Source organism: Cebus imitator, unplaced genomic scaffold (assembly GCF_001604975.1).
Source record: "Cebus imitator isolate Cc_AM_T3 unplaced genomic scaffold, Cebus_imitator-1.0 Scaffold169, whole genome shotgun sequence".
NCBI lineage: Eukaryota > Metazoa > Chordata > Mammalia > Primates > Cebidae > Cebus > Cebus imitator.
In genome coordinates this window covers 1,470,720-1,493,362 of record NW_016107484.1, presented here as the reverse complement: position 1 = coordinate 1,493,362, position 22,643 = coordinate 1,470,720, and the positions used below count along the sequence as shown (strand labels likewise).

Sequence of the window (22,643 nt, the reverse complement as noted above, 5' to 3'; positions counted from 1 at the left end):
TTAAAAAATTAAAGAGAGAATTAGGGCTCGATGTGGTAGCTCATGCCTGATATCTCAGCACTTTGGGAAGCCAAGGTGGGCAGCGAATCACCTGAGGTCAGGAGTTCAAGACCAGCCTGGCCAACATGGTGAAACCCTGTCTCCACTAAAACTGCAAAAATTAGCTGGGCGTGGTGGCACACATCTATAATCCCAGCTACTTGGGAGGCTGAGGGGAGAAAATCACTTGAGCTGGGGAGTGGTGGGTTGGGGGGGCGGAGGTTGTAGCGAACCAAGATCATGCCACCACACTCCAGCCTGGGCGACAGTGAGACCCTGTCTCAAAAAAAGAGAATCAGGATATGACCTAACATTTCCACTTCTGGGTATATACCCCAAATAACTGAAAGAGGGACTCGAATAGACATCTGTATACCCATGTTCATAGCAGTATTATGCACAGCAGCAAAAATGTGGAAATAAGAAGTCAGGGTTAGGGTCAGAGTAAGGGACCATGGATAAACAAAAAGGAAAGAAATTCTGTCATTTGCAACATAAATGAACCTAGAGGATATTATGCTAAGTGAAATAAGCCAGTTACAAAAGACAAGTACTGTATAATTCCATACAATATAAAGTACTTATAATAGTCAAAATTATATACATAGACAGCAAATGGTTTGCCAGGGCCTGGGGAGACTGGGAAATGGGAAGTCAGTGTTCAATGGGCAGAGTTTCAGTTTCATAAAGATGAAAAGAGTTGGGGAGTTGGATGATGGTTGCATGTGATTATAAATGTATTTAACACTACTCAATTTTAAAATGGTTAAGATAGGCAGGATGCAGTGGCTCACGCCTATAATCATGGCACTTTGGGAGGCCGAGACAGGAAGATCATTTGCAGTCAGGAATTTGAGACTAGCCTGACTGACATGGTGAAACCTCATCTCTACTAAAATACAAAAATTAACCAGGTGTGGTGGCAGGTGCCTATAAACTCAGCTACTCGGGAGGCTGAGGCAGGAGAATCACTTGAACCCAGGAGGTGGAGGCTGCAGTGAGCAGAGATCACGCTGCTGCACTCCAGCCTGGGCAACAGTGTGAGACTCTCTCTAAAAAATAAAATTATATATATATATATTTTTTTTAAAGGTTAAGATGGTAAATTTCATGTTATGTATTTTTTTTTAAACAAAACAAAAACAAAATTGGGGGAAAAAGTAGAAATAACCCAAATGTCCATCAATTGATAAATGCAGAAACAAAATGTGGTATATCCATAAAATAGGATATTTGGCAATAAAAAGAAATATATAGCACTGACACACGCCACAGCATGAATGAACCCTGAAAATATTATTCTAAGTGAAAGAAATCAGACATCAAGGACACATATATGACTCAATTTATTTGAACTGTCCAGAATAGGCAAATCTAGAGAGACAGGAGGTAAATTAGTGGTTTCCTGAAGCTGTGGGACTGTGGGAATGGGAAATGACTATTAATGGCATAGAGGTTCTCTTTTTTTCCTTTGTTTTTTTTTTTGATACAGAGTCTCTCTCTTTCACCCAAGCTGGAGTGCAGTGGCACATTTTCCGCTCACGGCAATCTCTGCCTCCCAGGTTCAAGAGATTCTCTTGCCACAGGCTACTGAGTAGCTGGAATTACAGGAGGACACCACCACACCCTGCTAATTTTTATATTTTTAGTAGACAAGGGGTTTCACCATGTTGTACAGACTGGTCTCGAACTCCTGACCTAAGGTGACCTGCCCACCTCTGCCTCCCTAACTACTGGAATTATAGGCATGACCCACAGCACCTGGCCATTTAAACTTTTTAATTTGATTTTTTTCTTTTTTTTTTTTTGAGATGGAGTCTCACTCTAAAGTCAGGCTGGAATACAGTGGCATGATCTCAGCTCATTGCAACCTCCACCTCCTTGGTTCAAGCGATTCTCCTGCCTCGCCTCTCAAGTAGCTAAGACTACATGCACGTGCCACCATGCCCAGCTAATTTTTGTATTTTTAGTAGAGATGGGGTTTCACCATTTTGGTCAGGATTGTCTCAATCTTTGACCTTGCGATCCACCCACCTTGGCCTCCCCAAAATGCTAGGATTACAGGCATGAGCCACCGCATCCAGCCAATTTAATTTAACTTTTTATTTTGTTTTGTTTTGGATCTAAAGTCTCAGGCTGTCACCCAGGTTGGAGTGCAGTGGCGTGATCTTGGCTCACTGCAACCTTGGCCTCATATGTTAAAGCAATTCTCCTGCCTCATTCTCCCGTGTAGCTGGGATTACAGCTGTGCACTACCACATCTGGCTAATTATTGCATTTTTAGTAGAGACAGAGTCTCACCATGTTGGCCAGGCTGGCCTTGAACTCCTCCTTACCTCAGGTGATCCACCCGCGATGGCCTCCCAAATTGCTGGGATTACAGGTCTGAGCCACTGAACTCAGCCCTAAGTTCATTTTTTCAAACGAAGTCTCGCTCTGTCACTCAGGCTGGAGTGCAATGGTGTAATTTCAGCTCACCACAACCTCTGTATCCCAGCTTCAAGTGATTCTCGTTGCCTCAGCCTCTCAAATAGCAGGAACTACAGGCGCATGCCACCACACCCAGTTAATATTTATATTTTTAGTGGAGATGGGATTTTATCATGTCAGCCAGGCTGGTCTCGAACTCCTGACCTCAGGTGATTCACCCACCTTGGCCACCCAAAGTGCTGGGATTAAGGTGTGGGCCATCACATCTGGCCTGAGATAGAGGTTCTTTTTTGGAGAGGTTTAGAAGTTCTAAAATTGACAATGATGCTTGCACAACTCAATGAATATATTAAAAACCACTGAACTGTATACTTTAAATAGGTGAATTGTGCAGGATATGAATTATCTCCATAAGGCTGTTATAAAAACTTTTTTATTAATGATACACATAGAGGATAGGAGGAAAAAATATATTTGAGGTGGTAGAATTATGAGAGATTAAAGCAAATTATCCCCACCAAAAAAAAAAAAAAAAAAAAAAAAAAAAACCTAAAATACAAAAAAAAGAACCTACCCTGGTTTTGGCATAATTCAGCATCTCTTGAGTAGTTTCATAGGTTATCCACTGAGCCTTCAGGCAGTAATTCACCACAAATTCATCATCCTGTTTCACAAATGCCAGACACAGTAAGGCAACCTAATGTTCATCAACACATCAATCTCAGTATTCCAGTATATGACAGAGAAAACATACCTGGATTTTATGTAGATTTTCCTTAGCGTCGTCTATAAGTTGTTGCCATTCAGTCTGTTCATTGGCATCCACAGAACTCAAAGCCAGTTTCTCTAATATATGATTTGACTTGACCTTGTAAACAGGCTGTAATGTAAATATGCCACATCAAGCAATATGAAGTACAATAATACCAGAGGATGGCTTATTCTCACAGTAAGCTGAATAAGACAAACTACCATGAAAAAGGTGAATCCTCATGTGCTCCAGGAATAAGATTTAGAGAAAGTAACATTTAGATATCTGAGCGATAATCCAGATTATTAGCAGGTAAGGAACCATTTATGTTGAGCCCTTATTAAACATGTCAAGCAGTGCACTTACTAACAGCTTCATATGAGCTAAGATATGAAATCTACATATCCATCAACAGATCATTGAATAAAGATGCACAATAAAATACTGTTTAGTCTAGAAGCTGCTATCCATCAACAGATAAGTAAATAAGGAAAATGTGGTATATTTGCACAACAAAATATTGTTTAGTCTAGAAGCTGCATGTAGTGCCAGCCTGCTCAGGAGGCCAAGGTGGGATGATAATTTGAGACCAGGGGTTCGAGGCCAGCCTGGGCAACACGGTAAGACTCTGCATATTTAAAAAAAGGGAAAAAAAAAAAAGAAGGAAGAATAAGTTTCAGAGGTCTATAATGACTATAGTTAGTAACAATGTATATTTCAAAATTGCTAAAAGAGCCAGGTGTGGTGGCTCACACCTATTATCCTAGCACTTTGGGAGGCCGAAGCAGGCGGATTGCCTGAGCTCAGGAGTTCGAGACCAGCCTGGGCAACATGGCAAAACCCCGTCTCTACTAAAGTACAAAAAATTAACCAGGCATGGTGGTGTGCTTCTGTAATCCCTGCTACTCAGGAGGCTGAAGCACGAGAATCACTTGAACCCTGGAGGTAGAGGTTGCAGTGAGCCGAAATTGTATCACTGAACTCCAGTCTGCAAGACAAAGCAAGACCATCTCAAAAAAGAAAAAAAAATGCTTAAAAAAAGTAGGTTTTAAAATGTTCTCACCACAAAAAAAGATAAGTGAGGTGACAGATATGTTAGTTAGCTTGATTTAGTCACTGCACAATGCAAATGTATAAAAGCACCACACTGCACCTCGAAAATATGTACAATTATTCTTGTTTTCTCTTTTTCTTTTTTTTTTTTTTGAGACAGAGTCTCGCTCTGTTGTCCAGGCTGGAGTGCAGTGTTGCAATCCTAGCTCACTGCACCTCTGCCTTCTCATTCAAGCAATTCACCTGCCTCTGCCTCCCGAGTAACTGGAACAACAGGTACCCACCACCATGCCTAGCTACTATTTGTATTTTCAGTAGAGACAGGGTTTCACCATGTTGGCCAGGCTGGTCTTGAACTCCTGGCCTCAAGTGATACACCCGCCTTGGCCTCTCAAAGAGCTGGGATTACATTAGTTCTAAAATCTTTCAGATGTTCAAAAAGGTAATAGTGTAAATTATAAATACTATAATAGTAATATACTCATCACCCTTAGCTTAAAAAAATAAAACAGATGTTACCAATAGTTTCAGATCCCACTGTTTTCTTCCCAAATACATCATCCTCCGTCCCCAACCAGAAGTATACATTATTCTTGTATTTAGTACTTATTCTATTACTTCCTTTGTCTCTTAACTCATATACATTTCTAAATACACAGAATTATTCTTGTTGGACATGGTGGCTCAGGTCTATAATCCCAGCACTTTGGGTGCCCAAGGAGGGAGGATCACTTGAAGTCAGGAGAGTTCAAGACCAGCCTGGGCAATATAGCAAGACCCTGTCTCTACAAAACATATATAAAAATATATATATTTTTTTCAGCCAGGCGCAGTGGCTCACGCCTGTAATCCCAGCACCTTGGGACACTGAGGTGGGTAGATCACTTGAGGTCAGGAGTTCAAGATCAGCCTGGCCAACATGGTGAAACCCCATCTTTACAAAAAATACATATATATATATGTATGTATTTATATGCACATATATGTTTATATACATGTATGTATATACGTATATATTTTTAAAGAATTATTCTGTATGTTTTAAAACACTGTATTTTTAAAACAAACATATGAATAGCAAGCACCGACTTAGTAAATATTAATTCTTTTTTTCTTTTTGGAGATGAAGTCTTGCTCTGTTGCCCAGGCTGGAGTGCAGTGGTGCCATCTCAGCTCACTGCAACCTCTACCTCCCGGATTCAAGCAATTCTCCTTCCTCAGCCTCCCAAGTAGCTGGGACTACAGGCGCACACCACCACACCCAGCTAATTTTTTTTTTTGTATGTCAGTAGAGACAGGGTTTCACTATGTTGCCCAGGCTGGTCTCGAACCCTGAGCTCAGTCAATTCACCCACCTTGGCCTCCCAAAGTGCTGGGATTACAGGCATAAGCCACCGTGCCTGGCCAGTAAATATTAATTATTTAACCAACTACAATCAGACTTTCTCTTTCATTACTTCCCCAAAAACTAACTTTTCAAGGATTATCAATGACCTAATTGCTGCATCCTCCAGACATCTTTCAGCTTTTATACTTGATCTTCTCTGTAGTATTTGAAACTACTGATCACTCCTCAGTACATTTAAAACTTACTGCTTCCTTGGTTTCTATAATCATACATTCTTACAGTTTTCCTCTCTCATTTCTTCTCAAATATGTGTATAACCCTTCCTCCTCCATCTCTCATATGCCACTGCCCCCATATCACATCCTCAGATCTCTTTTTTACTCTCTGCATTTGCTGGAGTGGTCTGAGCCATTACAGTGGTGACTCACACCTTTAAAGGCAGCTTAGGCCACTCCTCAACTTCCCACCAGACAACCCTATTTCACCAGACCACTCACATCCAATTTTTTTTTTTTAATTTAGAGATGAGAGAGAGGCTCACTATGATGCCCAGGCTAGGGTGCAGTGGCTATTAACAGGCCAGTCATATTGCATTATAGTCTCCAACACCTGGACTCAAGGAATCCTCCTGCCTGTGCCTCCTGAGCAGCAAGGACTACCAGCATGCACCACTATGCTCAGTTCACATCCAATTTTCATAAAGAACTTTTCATCTTTTGTCCCTAACCTGCTCTTCCACACCTATTCCTCATTTTATATCACGCCATCATCACCCAATGTGTATGATGAGCCACAGTTCAGCAAGTCAACCTCAAGCCTCCTGCCCTTCCTTCCATTTGATCACTAAGTCCTGCGGATTCTACCCTCTATATTTCTCTCTGTTTTTTTCTTAGACAGAGTCTTGCTCTGTTGCCCAGGCTGGAGTGCAGTAGCATGATCTTTGCTCAATGTAACCCCCACCTCCCAGGTTCAAGCAATTCTCCTGCCTCAGCCTCCTGAGTAGCTGGGACTACAGGCATGCGCCACCACACCTGACTAATTTTTATACTGTTAGTAGAGTATTTTTAGGTTTTGCTATATTGCTCAGACTGGTCTTGAACTCCTGATATCAGGTTATCTGCCCGCCTTAGCCACCCAAAGTGCTGAAATTGCAGGTGTGAGCCACCGCACCTGTAATCAGCCTTCTCTCTCACCTCTAACTATACTTCATTGCCCAGGTTCAGGTCTCCTAAAGATGCTTAGTCCCAATGCACTTACCCCTCTCCAAACAATTCTGTCTTTCCAAAATGACAACCTAATCAAGATACTCTCCTGCTTAAAACTGTCAGTAGGTTCCTATCACCTGCAAAATCAACTCTCACTCCTGGCCAGAACTGGTGGCTTGGGACTGTAATCTCAGAACTTTGGGAGGCCAAGGTAGACAGATCTCTTGAGCCCAGGAATTCAAGCCCAGCCTAAGCAACACAGTAAAACCTTGTCTCTACAAAAAGTTTAAAAATTAGCTGGGCATGGTGGTATACACCTGCAGTCCCAGCCGCTTGGGAGGGTGAGGCAGGAGGATTACTTGAGCCTGGGAGGTCAAAGCGGCAGTAAGCTGTGATTGCCCCACTGTACTCCAGCCTGGGTGACAAAGGCCCCTACTTCAGCATCATCATCTTCTTTTGCTCTGCTGCCCATATAACCTACACTCTAGTCCTACCTAATACTTCCTGAAGTATTACAAGTCCTGTTCATTCTATCCATGCTGACCTAGTACCCAGAATCCCTTCCCCTCCATGATCTGTCTGGAACACCTTCAAGACCTGACCTGAGGCCAAGCGCAGTGGCTCATGCCTGTAATCCCAGCACTTTGGGAGGCTATGGCGGGCATAACACGAGGTTAGGAGTTTGAGACCAGCCTGGCCAACATGGTAAAATCCCATCTCTACCTAAAATATAAAAATTAGGCCAGGTGCAGTGGCTCACGCCTGTAATACCAAAGCTTTGGGAGGCCGAGGCAGGTGGATCACCTGAGGTCGGGAGTTTGAGACCAGCCTGACCAACATGGAGAAATCCTGCCTCTACTAAAAAAAAAAAAAAAAAAAGTATATATATATATATATATATATATATATATATATATATATATATATATATATATATATATATATATATATATGTGTATATATATATATATATATGTGTATATATATATATACACATATATATACAAAATTAGCCAGGTGTGGTGGCGCATGCCTGTAATCCCAGCTACTCAGGAGGCTGAGGCAGAAGAATTACTTGAACCCAGGAGGTGGAGACTGCAGTAAGCCAAGATCGCGCTATTGCATTCCAGCCTGGGGAGCAAGAGAGAAATTCCGTCTCAAAAAAATAAAACAAAATAAAATAATTAGCTGGGCATGGTCATGCATGCCTGTAATCCTAGCTACTCAAGAGACTTAGGCAGAAAAATCACTTGAACCCAGGAGGCAGAGTTTGCAGTGAGCCAAAATTACACCACTGCACTCCAGCCTAGGCAACAGAGCAAGACTCTACCTCAAGAAATAAATAAAGACCTGACCTGAAAACAACCTCCTCAATGACATTTTTCTGTCCCACTGTGGGTCACTCTTTCCTATGAATCTCTACTTGACTTCAGTCATATCTTAATTACAGGCCTATTCACAGCAAATTCCAATTATGTCTTACATGTCTGTCCCCTAAGCCTCTAGCACATGAGCAAATGCTTGTTTGGTGAACAAATTAATACATGAATGATTACCTCAACATCTAGTCCAAACTGAATTGCAAAGCTCTCAGCTTCAGCAAATCTGTGTTTGTGAAGTAACCGACTCAATCTGATAAGTTGGAAAAGAAACTTTGTTAAATGCTTATTAATCAGGGAATTTAAGTTATTAACTAAAGGGTAAAGCTTAAAAGAAAATGAGAATTTACCTGTTTTCTGGTAAAGCTTCTGTAAGACATCTGAGTACTAACACAGAGACCGAGTCTTCAGACAATCTGGAAAAAGTTTTCACTATAAATGCACTCGGCTTTTAATATGAATATGTAAAATTTAATGTAGCTATTACTTAACATGATAAAACATGACCTACTTTGGATCATTTTTGCAAATTCCTTCTAAAAGGTATATGGTATCCTACAATAACAAAAAAAAATGATTAAAATTCCAATATAAGAGCAATGTATTTTATAATTACTAGAGTAACTACTGGTTCAGGCATAAATTATCCATCAGTGGATTTTAAAACTGGATATCCCATAAATATACATGCCTACTATGTACCCACAAAAATTTAAGAAAAAAAAAAAAAAAAACAGGGAAAAAATGGCTAGGAAAAAAAATTTCCACAGACTAAAAATAATATCACAGAGGTTACTTATTAACTATTAAGGTAAAAACACTTTACGAATGGAGAAATCTAACAGAACTGCCTTAACCAAATGATCAAATTTAAAATCACCCATAACAGGACAAATGGATACCACGAGCCCCTTAATGTGATGTGTTTAGAAAACAGTATTACCTGTGCAGTATTTATGCCAAAAAAGCTTAACATGAATCTAATCATGGTGAAACAATCAAATAAATCCAAATAGAGAGACATTCTACAAAACCACAGGGTGGGACTCTTCAAAAATGTCAATGTCTTAAAAGACAAAAAAATGGGCCACATGTGATGGCTCACACAAGTAATCTCAGCACTTTGGAGAGCCAGGCCAGGAAGCTCACCTGAGCCCAGGAGCTTGAGTCTAACCTAGGAAACATAGTGAGAACTCTTCTCTACAAAAAATTTAAAAATTAGCCAGGGGCGGGCACAATGACTCACGCCTGTAATTCCAGCACTTTGGGAGGCCGAGGTGGGCGAATCACCTAAGGTCAGGAGTTCTAGGCCAGCTTGACTAACATGGAGAAATCCCATCTCTACTAAAAATACAGCATTAGCCGTACTCCTTGTAATCCCAGCTACTCAGGAAGATAAGGCAGGAGAATATCTTGAACTCGAGAGGCAGAGGTTGTGGTGAGTAGAGATCGTGCCACTGCACTCCAGTCTGGGCAACAAGAGCAAAACTCCATCTCAAAAAATAAAAAATTAGCCAGGCCTGGTGGTGCACACCTGTATTCCCAGCTATTCAGGAGGCTCACTCAAGCCCAGGAGTTGGAGGCTATAGTGAGCTATAACTGCGCCACTGTATTACAGCTTGGGCAAAAAAGCAAGACCCTGTCTTAAAAAAAAAATTAGGGAACTATTCTACATCAGACTACCACATGACCATGACAACTAAATTTGATGAGTGATTCTTGACTAGATCATTGTTGGAAAAAGCAGCAAAGGAGAAAGGGCTTACAGAGTGCCTAAACTGATTATGAGGAACATACAAACAAGGAATAACAAACTGTGGAAGGCCTCTGAGGAGGAAAGCCTCTCCATGCCTCATGTTCTGGTACCGGATGACCTAGGCTCAGTTGCCATAAATATTGTGCTCAAGGATGTAAAACCCCTTCGTAGCACTACGACATAGCCAGACTTGTAGGCTCCTTGCAAGGCCTGTGTTTCATCAGCTGTACATAAATAATAAGCTAAAGATAACCACATGTTCTTGTTTTGTGAAACTCCCAAACCACCACTGTTATCAATCCTTAGAATGACACACCAGTTCCGGCTCACTGATTCACTTCCGGCTCACTGATTTACTCCACCATTACTCCACCCCTACCCTACAGATCAAAGTGACTGTAATCAATAAATAGTGTGGATGATCAGAGCTCTGGGCCTTCACTGCCTCCTCCGAAGTAATAAACTGATGGCCCCTGGTCCCACTGTCACTCTTAATCTGTCTTTTTCTCATTCCTTTATTGCCACCGAACTTGGGGTACCTACAGGTGACGTAGGGCTGGCTCCCTACAGATCATGAATAAGGAAAAAAAAAAAGCATTAAAGTAATTGGCCTAATTGGTAAAATTGAATTTAGAAGAGTTTATAATAAATAGTACTGTATTTATGTTACATGTTTTGAGTGTGATAATTGCATTGTAGAAGAATGTCTTTATTTTTAGGAGATACCTGCTGAAGATTTAAGCAGACAGGTCATGATGTCTACAAGTAATTTCTAAATGGTTTGGAAAAATATAGTGTGTGTATAAAAAATGAAACAAATGCGTTACAGTATTTTCTAAAATACACAACTTAGTTACATAAACATGAAAATTAGTTACATAAATATGTAACAGCAATAGTCTCCACCTGCCATTATGATGTATACTTCCTGTAGAGAAACAAAAAAGAATAAGCAGATGACTGGTGTTTTATTTGATTTTCTTTTTTTTTTTTTAATATGATGACTAACCTTGGACAAATAATTATATTTAAGTATCTCTATTAATAAATATAGTTAAAAACCTGAGACTTATCCAGGTTTCCACTAGGTTCCATTAATGCTTAGCTTAGTTATTAAGGCTTTCAGTGATCCCTTATTAGATACTGGATAAAGAAAAAAGTAGTTAAAAAAATAGTTTAAAATGCAAATAAACTTACTGCACTAATTCCTGTTTGGACCAGAGAAGAAACGCTAGATACTTCCAAAGAATATAGTATTTCCATTGTAGGTAATGAATAAACCATGAGGTTTTTCATCTAAGAAAAATAGCAGAACAATTAATTTAGCAGATCAATTTAAACCGGCAAACACAAAACAGCACTTCACAATTAAGAGCAGATTAAAACACATGGGAGCGGTGGGGCACAGTGGCTCATGCCTGTAATCCTAGCACTTTGGGAGGCTGAGGCAGGCAGATTGCCTGAGTTAAGGAGTTTGAGGCCAGCCTGGCAACATGGCAAAACCCTATCTCTACTAAAGTACAAAAAATTAGCCAGGTGTGGTGGTGCACGTCTGTAATTCCAGCTACTCAGGAGGCTGAGGCAGGTTAATTGCTGGAACCTGGAGGCAGAGGTTGTGGTAAACTGAGATTGCGCCACTGCACTCCAGTCTGGGTGAAAGAGTGAGACTCTGTCTCAAAATAAATAATAAATAATAAAACACATGGCATAAAGCTACATGCAAAAAGTAAGCATTTATAAGTTTGTTAGTTATGATTTATTTTATTTTGAGACAGAGTTTCTCCTCTTAAAAAAAAAAAAATCAGTCAAGATTTATAACTTTTTATTTTAAATGGGAAAAAAAGAGTTCTAGGCCTGGTGTGGTGGCTCATGCCTGAGTCCAAGGCGGGCGGATCACCTGAGGTAGGGAGTTCAAGACCAGCCTGACCAACATAATGAAACCCCGTCTTAAAAAAAAAAAAAAAAAAAAGTTCTGCAGGACTATTTCTGATTGTCAAGTTTCTGTGTGAACTAAGAGCTAATATGCTGTACTATTTAACATTTACTTTTGTATTAGCTAATGCTTTTTCTAACACATAATATGGACAAGCATGATATAAAATTTTCCAATACCTTCTTATTAGCTGTAGCTGTCAGAGCTATTAATTTGAGATTCGTAATTCCTTGCCTAAAAGATAAAAGAAGCTTTAAATAATTCAAATAAGCTTTTACACAATAAAAACATACAACGTTATCTGTCAATTTTAAAAAGTATGCCTTGCCAATTGCAAGACATAGTAAACTAAGTTAAAGTGACCCTCTTGCATAAAAAATAAAATGCACATTGTAGTAGACACTGTATTCCATTTCTGCATGTTTATTCACCAGAGTGACAGTTTCTAACACAATCACTTGGAGGTTCATATTGTCAACTTATTCCCAATGAATTTTCCAAACAATAAATCAGTCTTAACTCTGTCAGGCTGTTTGAGAGTTGTTTAAAATGCAGAACATAATAAATAATCTGAACAAAACACGACAAGAAATCTGGTGCTAACAGAAGGGAAATGAGTACTAGCCATAGTCATAACGTACCACGTGACTGACGAAGGAGAATCTGCTTCTGTAGTAAGAAGAAACTCTTCTATGTGAAGACAGGGCCAGTTCCATACAGGAGTTAGAGTGTAAATATCCCATAAACTCAGCACGTTCTGCAGTAAAGACATTTCATTTACATGTCTTTTTTTTTTTAAGATGAAGTTTCACTCTTGTCGCCAGGCCAGAGTACAGTGGTGGAATCCTGGCTCACTGCAACCTCGCCTCCTAGGTTCAAGTGATTTTCCTGCCTTAGCCTCCTGAACAGCTGGGATTACAGGTGCCCACCACCAAGCCCAGCTAATTTTTTATATTTTTAGTAGAGGCTGGGTTTCACCATGTTGGCGAGGTTGGTCTTGAACGCCTGACCTCAGGTGATCTACCCACCTAAGACTCCCAAAGTGCTGGGATTACAGGCGTGAGCCACTACGCATGGCCTAAAATGCACATTTTTAATCATTAGGAAGACATATAGGCCAGGTGCAGTGGTTCACAACTGTAATCTCAACACTTGGGATGCTTAGGTGGATGGATCACCTGAAGTCAGGAGTTCAAAACCAGCCTCACCTGAAGTGAGGAGTTCAAATCCAACCTGGCCAACATGATGAAACCCCATCTCTACTAAAAATACAAAAAATTAGCCTGGCATGGTGATGGGCACCTATAATCCCAAATACTTGGAAGGCTAAGGTGGGAGAATCACTTGAACCCAGGAGATGGAAGTTGCAGTAAGCTGAGACAGTCCCATTGCACTCCAGCCTGGGCAATAAGAGCAAAACCCTGTTTCAAAAAAAAAAAAATTTACATTTCAGGATCAACTTTTTGATGCATATACTGAAATAAAGCATAGTACAGAAGATAGCAATACACCCTAACTAAAACCCTTGCCTTTCTAAGTCTCACAACATTTTTGTTGTAAAACATGGTATCAAGTAAAAACATCAAACAAGAAACAAGAAACATACATCAGTATCAAGAACAAAAAGTAGATTGTCTATCAGCTGGAACTTCTTTGCACCTACAAAAGAGAAAATAAGATGTCTAAGGATTTTATTTCAATGTTTCATATATCTAAACAGTAAACTAACATATTTACAGAAAGGCAAAACTATATAATTACTAGTTCCCATTTTCATTTATTCCTGTCTCTATTTCTGTTAGGTGATCACTAAAATGTTAAAACCAGCCGGACACAGTGGCTCATGCCTGTAATCCCAATACTTTGGGAGGCCATGGCAGGTGGATCATGAGGTCAGGAGATGAAGACCATTCTGGCTAACACAGTGAAACCCCCGTCTCTACTAAAAATACAAAACATTAGTCAAGCATCATGGCACATGCCTGTAATCCCAGCTACTTGGGAGGCTGAGGCAGGAGAATCGCTTGAACCCAGGAGGCGGAGGTTGCAGTGAGCCCAGATCACATCACTGCATNAAAAAAAAAAAAAAAAAAGTAAAACCTCCCTAAATGAAGAGTTAACAACTGTAACATGTCAAGAATGGTTCTGTATATGAACAACCATTAGACTATTCTGGCTTGTTTCAAAGAGTAGTAGGAAAAAATGGCTCATATGTCACCCTAAGTACACTGACATAAAAATTAAAACTCACTAATAATTGCCTAAAGCAATTTCATTAACTTACCTTTAATAATCTCTGCATCAATAAGATTCTTAACTGTCATTCCTTTCTTGGAAGAATCTGGTTCCCATTTTGAGAATGCATGATTACCAGTTCCCTTAAAAAATGAACATAGCACATCAAATGCAAATTTCATTCTTAGACCTGAGCCTTCCTCAAAGTAGAAACATGTAAGTTTTAGAGGTTACTAATTTCAAAATATATTTACATATTCTAACTTAACTAGATTTTATCTTCCAGTTCCTCTCTTGGTTTCAGAAGAGAATGAAAAAAACAGTGTACTATTAGAATTCATGGTTATTGGGAGGCTTGGTAGCTCAGGCCAGGTGTCCTGGCGTGTGAGGAGGGAAGGTCAGGCATTTGAGGCCAGCCTGGGCAACATTTACACCTCTTACGAATTAAAAAAAAGAATTCATAGTTGTTGTAATTTTTTTTTTTTTTAATTTGAGACAGAGTCTCACTCCATTGCCCAGGCTGGAGGGAAGTGAAGCAATCAGAGCTCACTGTAGTCTCAAACTCCTAGGCTCAAGCATATCTCCCACCTCAGCCTCTCCAGTGCCTGGGACTACAGGTGAGCACCACCACACCTGGGTAATTTATTATCTGTCTGCCTATGTTGCTGAGGCTGGTCTCAACCTCCTGGACTCAAACAATCCTCCCACCTCATTGTCTCACAATGCTAAAACTACAGGTGTGAGCCACCATGCCAGCCCTTACAAAAATATTTACTGAGGAATTGGCATATTTAGGCAACTAGCACTAAAGACATGCAGTGAACTTTAAGACCTCTTCCAGTATTATGAAAATATAGTCGTTGATGAATATTTTGATTAAAACACCACAAATATTTAGAAAAAAATTTATAAATATTAATTTTAAATTATTTGAAAACCCTGGTGAAATGTTAAATTAGATATGTACATTGTGAAAATGTGACTGCTTCTTTTCTCTTTTTGATTTTTTTTTAGAGACGGTAATCTCACTATGTTGCCCAGGCTGCAGTGAAGTGGCATGATCATAGGTGTCACCAGAGCTAGTACAGCCTCATTCATACTCCTGGGCTCACGAAATTCTTCTGCCTCAGCTTCCCAAGTAGCTGGGACCACAGATGCATACCACGGTACACAGCTGACTGCTTGTTAATATATATATTTGGCAAGTAAAAATGTTGCAAATGTTGTAATTATATTGAGTTTTGCCTATTCTTTGAATATAAATAACATTAGTTATTTTTCCCCAAAATTCATAGAAATTATGATCAGGGTTACTGGAAGTCACATACCAATAATCAAATGTTATTTAAACTTAGCCAGGCATGGTGGCACATGCCTGTAATCCCAGCTACTCGGGAGACTGAGGCAGTAGAATCCTTTGAACCTGGAAGGCGGAGGTTGTGATGGATGAGCCAAGATCATACCACTACACTCCAGTCTAGGTGAAACACCGTCTCAGAAAATAAATAAATAAATAAACAAAAAGATTCAGGGGATCTGTGAAGCTGGATGGGCACAAAATTTACATCTTTTTCGCTAACCTCCATCTGAAAAAGAATTTATTTCACTTACAAACGTAGGCCACAAAAACCTCAAAAAACAAAAAGCGGTAGAATCGGCAGTCCCTGTATGTCACCAGTAGTAACTACACTGAGATAAACTTTGACGACCATAATTTTGAAATAGTGGGGTGTAAACATTATTTCGTGACAGCTGCAACAATGCGCTGTTTTTCTATTAGTGACAAAGTCACAGGTACTATGACAATGGAATTTTTTGGTTTTATTTTCTACCGTCTTTGTCTGCTCTCAGAATTAAAAGAAATGCTTTACTTCAGGTAAAAACCAGGGAAAGTAAAAATGCAATATTTTTTCCATGACAGAAAATTATTGAGTTATTTTTGATTACCTTAATTTTATAATTTCCTTGTTTCTGTTATATGTTACAAATTATTTCATAATTTAACCAAAACAGCAACATTTTAGTGAGAAACACTTTAGGCAACAAAAACCAAAACTTTATAAAAACAATTACCCCAATTATCACAGAGACTTCACTTGCTAAATCTCCAGCTGCAAGACTGAGACAACCAAGAGTATGATAATTTTCTGTAGAAATAAAACTGGACTTGATTTGGCCTTGTAACTGCAAAATTAAAAACAATAAGAACGTTTCTTCTTTAGAAAGAAAGGAGGACAAAAAAAAAAAAAAGTCATGTAATATATATTTATGTTCCACAAAATCATTAAAATCAATTTATATCAATCAGTTATAAATGTATTTTTAAATGAAAATGTTATAAAAATGTCATAATTCCTAAAATATCAAGAAGTAGACCAATTATGTACAGAAATACACTCTTACATTTACATTAAATGTAATTTCTTTAAGAGGACAATATGGCTTTATTTTCTTACCTTTTTTGCTGTCCTGAAGTCTACATTCTCAATGGCTGCATTAAAAAAGAAAGCAGGCTAAATTTATTGTATTAATCTATAAAATAATACAAGACACATCTTTTGTGTCAAGGTGAAATTAAACACAATCTGGTTCAAAGAACAATGTTGAGAATCAAGTTTTGCCCCTGACCAAAATACACAAACATATTTGTGTTATATTCAGGGCACCAGCCAGTGCCTCTCCATACCTCCCCTTACCACCTCACTTCCTACTAAGAGGATCTTCTCCCTACTCCGACTCTCCTGCACTTCTCACTGTTTGAAAGAGCTCTTACTTTCCCAGCTCCATCATTATGCTATGGAAAACAACATGTCTTCAATCTTGTCATATATCCGAGACCTAGCACAGGCCTGGCATATCAGTATTTTTTTTATTTTTTTGAGATGGAGTTTTGCTCTTGTTACCCAGGCTGGAGTGCAATGGCGTGATCTCGGCTCACCACAACCTCTGCCTCCTGGGTTCAGGCAATTCTCCTGCCTCAGCCTCCTGAGTAGCTGGGATTACAGGCACGCGCCACCATGCCCAGCTGATTTTTTGTATTTTTAGTAGAGACGGGGTTTCACCATGTTGACCAGGATGATCTCGATCTCTTGACCTCGTGATCCACCCGCCTCAGCCTCCCAAAGTGCTGGGATTACAGGCGTGAGCCACCGTGCCCGGCCCTCAATATTTTTAAAAAGTAATTTAGGCTGAGCACAGTGGCTCACGCCTATAAGCCTAGCACTTTGGGAGGGCAAGGTGGGCAGATCACTTGACATGAGGAGTTCAAGATCAGTCTGACCAACATAGTGAAATCCTGCCTCTACTAAAAATACAAAAATTAGCCAGGTATAATGGTGTATACGTGTCATCCCAGTTACTCAGGAGGCTAAAGCACAATAAGCACTTGAACGTGAGAGGCGGAGGCTGCAGTGAGCAGAGATCGCACCACTGCACTCCACCCTGGGCAAGAGAAAGAGACTCCATCTCAAAATTAAATAAATAAAATAAAATGTTAGTTAAATATCTGTTCCAAATAGATTCTTGAAATAATTTCACTTGGCTCAGAGGGAAAAATGGTTGAGACTACAAGCTTAAAACATATTATACATTATTGTTCTGCACTATTAACACTACGTAGGTATTTCCATTTCCAGGTTCATTCACCAAATTAAAAAGCATTTATTATTGTGCTAGCATATGTCTTGTCTCCCCAACTAAGCTGTAAACTTCTTGAAGGCCATACTCAAATTACGTTTATTCAGATACTTTTACAGCTCTAATAGAGGAGAGTAAGGGTACTCTGATTACTTAAAAGTATATACTCAATTATCACTGAATACAATTAAAATAAGCTTAAAGAGAGGACTTAAAAATTTACTAATTACTCAATAAAACTAGTAAATATTGCTGCAAAAAAATAATAAGCATATAATGCATTACTTACCTTGTTGAATTTTTAAAAGCTGAAGGTTTGTAATATAAAAAAATCCACTGTATGTAAGAAGTAGCATATAATAGATACCTATTGAAATAAAGTCAGAAGCAGTTTCTTTAAAAGGCACATGGATATAAAATTTAAACCAGTGTCTGTTTGAATGTGGGAAAGAAAGAAAAGGAAGAAAGGAAGGAAGGAAGAAAGGAAGGAAGGAGGGAGGTAGGGAGGGAGGAAGGAAGGAAGGAAGACGGGCGGGCAGATACAAACAGTATTTGAAACTACCTTAAAAATATGTCAATTTGAATTTTTTTTTTTTTTTTTTGAGACAGAGTCTCGTTCTGTTGCCCAGGCTGGAGTGCAATGGTGCGATTTCAGCTCAATGCAACTTCCACCTCCTGGGTTCAAGCAATTCTCTTGCCTCAGCCTCCTGAATAGCTGGGATTACAGGCACATACCACCAAACCCAGCTAATTTTTGTATTTTTAGTAGAGATGGGGTTTCACCAAGTTGGCCAGGCTGGTCTTAAATTCCTGACCTTGTGATCCACCCACCTCGACCTCTCAAAGTGCTGAGGTTACAGGCATGAGCCACTGAGCCTGGCTCTTTTTCTGTTTGTTTTGAGACAAGACTCTATCTCCCAGGCTGGAGTGCAACAGTACAATAACAGCTCACTGCAGCCTCAACCTCCAGGCCGAAGAGATTCTCCCAATTCAGCCTACTGAGCAGGTGGGACTACAGGCACACACCAACACATCTGGCTAATTTTTTTTTTTTTCTTGAGACGGAGTTTCGCTCGTTACCCAGGCTGGAGTGCAATGGCGCGAACTTGGCTCACCACAACCTCCGTCTCCTGGGTTCAAGCAATTCTCCTTCCTCAGCCTCCCGAGTAGCTGGGACTACAGGCGTGCGCCATCATGCCCAGCTAATTTTTGTATTTTTAGTAGAGACAGGGTTTCACCATGTTGACCAGGATGGTCTCGATCTCTTGACCTCGTGATCCACCTGTCTCGGCCTCCCAAAGTGTTGGGATTATAGGCGTGAGCCACCGCGCCCAGCCAATTTTTTATTTTTTATAGCGGTGGAGGGCTCTCTCTGTTGTCCAGGCGGTTTCAAGCTCCTAGACTCATGTGATCCTTCCACCTCAGGTTCCTAAAGTGCTAGGATTAGAGATGTGAGCCACCACACCAGCCTGATCATTTAAATGCTAGTCATCAAATATTAATGTCACAGATAAAACTTATTTACAAAGAACTAGTAAGTTATTTGCAAAAACACTGATAACTTCTTTTGAAATTTTATTGAAACAACAAACTTCATGTGCCAGAAACAAAAATCTCAGATATATTAAAATAAACTAAGGCCCAGTTAACATTTTTCAAAATAAAAATATGATAAATATACTGAAACCCAGAAACACATTTTAAAAGAATATAATGTCTCCTTGGTAATCTATAGAAATCTCAAAACTTTAAAAATAAATTTAGAATATTATATTTAGGAAAAGCATATACTTAAATCTCTAAAAAGAAATAAAATTTAAAAATTGGTTCCTACAATATTAATTGGATTAATAGGAAAAATTGTATAAAAAATACAGAAATGGCTGGGCACAGTGGCTCATGCCTGTAATCCCAGCACTTTGGGAGGCTGAGGCAGATGGATCACCTGAGGTCTGGAGTTCAAGACCAGCCTGGCCAACACTGTGAAACCCTATTTCTACTAAAAATATAAAAAATTTGCTGGGTGTGGTGGCGGGCACCTATAATCCCAGCTACTCAGGAGGCTGAAGCAGTAGAATCGCTTGAACCCAGGGGACAGAGGTTGCGGTGAGTTGAGATAGTGCCATTGCACTACAGCCTGGGCAACAAGAGTGAAACTCATTCTAAAACAAACAAACAAAAAAAAACAAAAAAAAATGTAAGTAGCATAACAATGAATTCACATAAATTATTAACTACAAATTTGAATTTTGATTATTAGTCAGAAGTCATTCAGGCTGAGTGTGGTGGCTCACGCCTACAATCCCAGCACTTTGGGAGCCTCAGGTGGGCAGATCACTTGAGGTCAGGAGCTCAAGACTAGTCTGGCCAACATGGTGAAACTCCATCTCTACTAAAAATGTAAAAATTAGCTGGGTGTGGTGGCACACGACTGTAATCCCAGCTACTCAGGAAGCTGAGGCAGCAGACACTTGAGCCCAGGAGAGGGAGATTGTAGTGAGCCAAGATCACGCCACTGGCCGTTGCACTTCAGCCTGGGTGACAAAGCAAGACTCCATGTGAAAAAACAAGAAAGAAGTCATTCAAAAAAATTCAAGAAAACTTACCTTCGTTTGCACCATCTTTCTCAATGACAAGATTCTGGTAAGTCCGCTGATTTTCAACATTAGCTTTCTGAACAAATGCCTAAATGCAAATTAATTTCAAATAATAAAATTAAACATTGAAAAATGCAATCAAGGATTTTATTCTTTAAACTCTAGAGTTATCAATTATCATTAGCAATAATTCTGCCTATATTCCAAACATCTTGTTTTTTTTTTTTTTTTTTTCCCTTGGGAACCAACACTGAGAAAGTCACAAACATCTTGCTTTTAAAATGGAAAGCTATTTTAGACAAGCGTACTAAATACCTTTGAGGCTGCTCCCCTGTGATTCCTTGAGCCACAAGCCTACTAAACCTGGCCTATGAAAATTTCTGTTTGACCTGGTGTTAATTTCTATTTACGCAAGAGCCAAGAATTCAGGATCCGAGTTGTGGTAATACATACAAAGCTTAGTTTTTCAAAAAAACATTCTTTTAATTTAAATACCTTTCAGTACAAGGAAGAAACTGAATCCCGGCAAGCAAGAGACATGGTAACCAAGACCCCAAAGGCTTCATATGCCTGGGCATTCCCTCCTTTATCTTCCTGCCTCCCTTAACAAGCTGACCCAAGTCACACAGCAGAAAGCTGTTCCCTCCTGACTTAGCTGAACAAGCTAAATTCCCAACCGTACAAGAACCTAACCGTTTGTCTCCTGGAGTTACTTCTCCCAAAGTGTTAAGGTGGGACTCTAGCATTCCTAATAAAAACCTGACCATCTTCCAAGGTTACTAAAGCGGGACTCCAGCAGTCCTGCTAAGAATCTGACTAGATCCAGCCAGCTGAAGACAAGACGAAATCCAGCAGTGGCCTTTCACTGAATAGTTCCTAATTTTAACCTACTTATGATGTTAAAAATCACACCCAGGAATGGAGATTTAACATGCTAATGAGACATACAACACATGAAAAAGCATGCTATCAAAATTCACAGGTGCTTAAAGTTCCCTGTCTCTATATGCCTACAAGTCACTGCTTTTTTCACCTCAGCTTCCTCAAAGTGACAAGAGCTAAGACCTTCGGGGAGCGAGCACTGGGATCCCTTTCCCATATGCTGCTCCCTTGCGATTCCCTGAGCCACAGCCTACTAAACCTTACCTGGAAAAATTTCTGTTTGACCTGTTATTAATTTCTATTTACACAAGAGCCAAGAACTCAGGATCCAAGCTGTGGTAACACCTTCAAAGTTTAATTGTTAAAAAAAAAAACATTCTTTTAATTTAAAACACATGTTAAGTTATAGTTTGCTAGCGTTTTAGTTGTCCAAGAGATTATTTAGAATTTAAATAATGAAAATTAAAGTATAATAAGATCTTACGTTAGTGAGTAGTGTTTGTTTTGATGTTACATGAATAAGATGTAGGTTGCCACTTCTCTCACCAACCAAAAGAAACTTTCCTTCTTGACAAAGGCCAACTACATCCACTTCTGTATCTGAAAATTTCAAATCAAAGTTATGCTCTTCCTTTGAAAATGCTTATTTTCAATACAAAAAATACAAATTCTGTCATTAAAAAACCAATGACTACTTAAAATACTTCTAAATACTGCAAAACAGTTGTGATGAAAGTAAAAAAGAATGTCATTGACTTTTATTCAGTCAACACATATTTTGTTTTGTTTTCTTGTTGAGACAGTGTCTTGCTCTGCTTACTCAGGCTGAAGTGCAATGGTACCACCTCAGCTCACTGCAGCCTTGACTTCCTGGCCCCAGTCAGGCAATTCCCTTGCCTCAGCCTCCCAGATAGCTAGGACCACAGGTACACACCACCATGGCCAGCTAATTTTTGTAGCTTTTTGAAGAGAAGGTGTTTTGCGACGTTACCCAGGCTGGTCTCGAACTCCTGGGCTCAAGTGATTGTCCATCTCTGACTCCCAAAGTGCTGAGATTACAGATGTGAGCCACTGCATGCAGCCGGTCAGCAAATAATTACTGAGTACTTACTATATGCTAACCATTGTTCTAGACCTTTTGCATATATCTGAGAACAGTAACAAAAGATTCCCACCATCAGGAAGCTCATATTTTCAGACAGAAATAGCTGATAAAAGACCAGGTGTGGTAGCTCACACCTGTAATCCCAGCACTCTGGGAGGCCGAGGTTGGCGGATCACCTGAGGCAGGAGAAGTGCTGTAACCTGGGAGGCAGAGGTTGCCATGAGAGGAGATTGTGCCATTGCACTCTAGCCTGGGCAACAAGAGCAAAACTCCATCTCAAAGAAAAAAAAAAAA

The 22,643-nt window shown here is 39.6% G+C and overlaps 1 protein-coding gene across 1 annotated transcript in view; it reads right to left on the bottom strand.

The window, feature by feature from the left end:
- The window catches only part of KNTC1 (kinetochore associated 1), a 105,335-nt gene that overhangs the window by 71,880 nt on the left and 10,812 nt on the right, over positions 1-22,643 (bottom strand). Inside the window, exons 4-18 of the mRNA XM_017544335.2 lie at positions 21,729-21,844; positions 20,372-20,450; positions 18,055-18,132; positions 16,586-16,620; positions 16,203-16,313; positions 14,179-14,272; positions 13,501-13,553; positions 12,536-12,651; positions 12,074-12,128; positions 11,159-11,257; positions 8,717-8,760; positions 8,556-8,621; positions 8,383-8,458; positions 3,224-3,349; positions 3,044-3,133 (exon numbers count right to left, since the gene is read on the bottom strand). Coding sequence (XP_017399824.2) covers positions 3,044-3,133; positions 3,224-3,349; positions 8,383-8,458; positions 8,556-8,621; positions 8,717-8,760; positions 11,159-11,257; positions 12,074-12,128; positions 12,536-12,651; positions 13,501-13,553; positions 14,179-14,272; positions 16,203-16,313; positions 16,586-16,620; positions 18,055-18,132; positions 20,372-20,450; positions 21,729-21,844 — 1,238 coding nt within the window. The remainder of the gene's footprint in view (positions 1-3,043; positions 3,134-3,223; positions 3,350-8,382; positions 8,459-8,555; positions 8,622-8,716; positions 8,761-11,158; positions 11,258-12,073; positions 12,129-12,535; positions 12,652-13,500; positions 13,554-14,178; positions 14,273-16,202; positions 16,314-16,585; positions 16,621-18,054; positions 18,133-20,371; positions 20,451-21,728; positions 21,845-22,643) is intronic.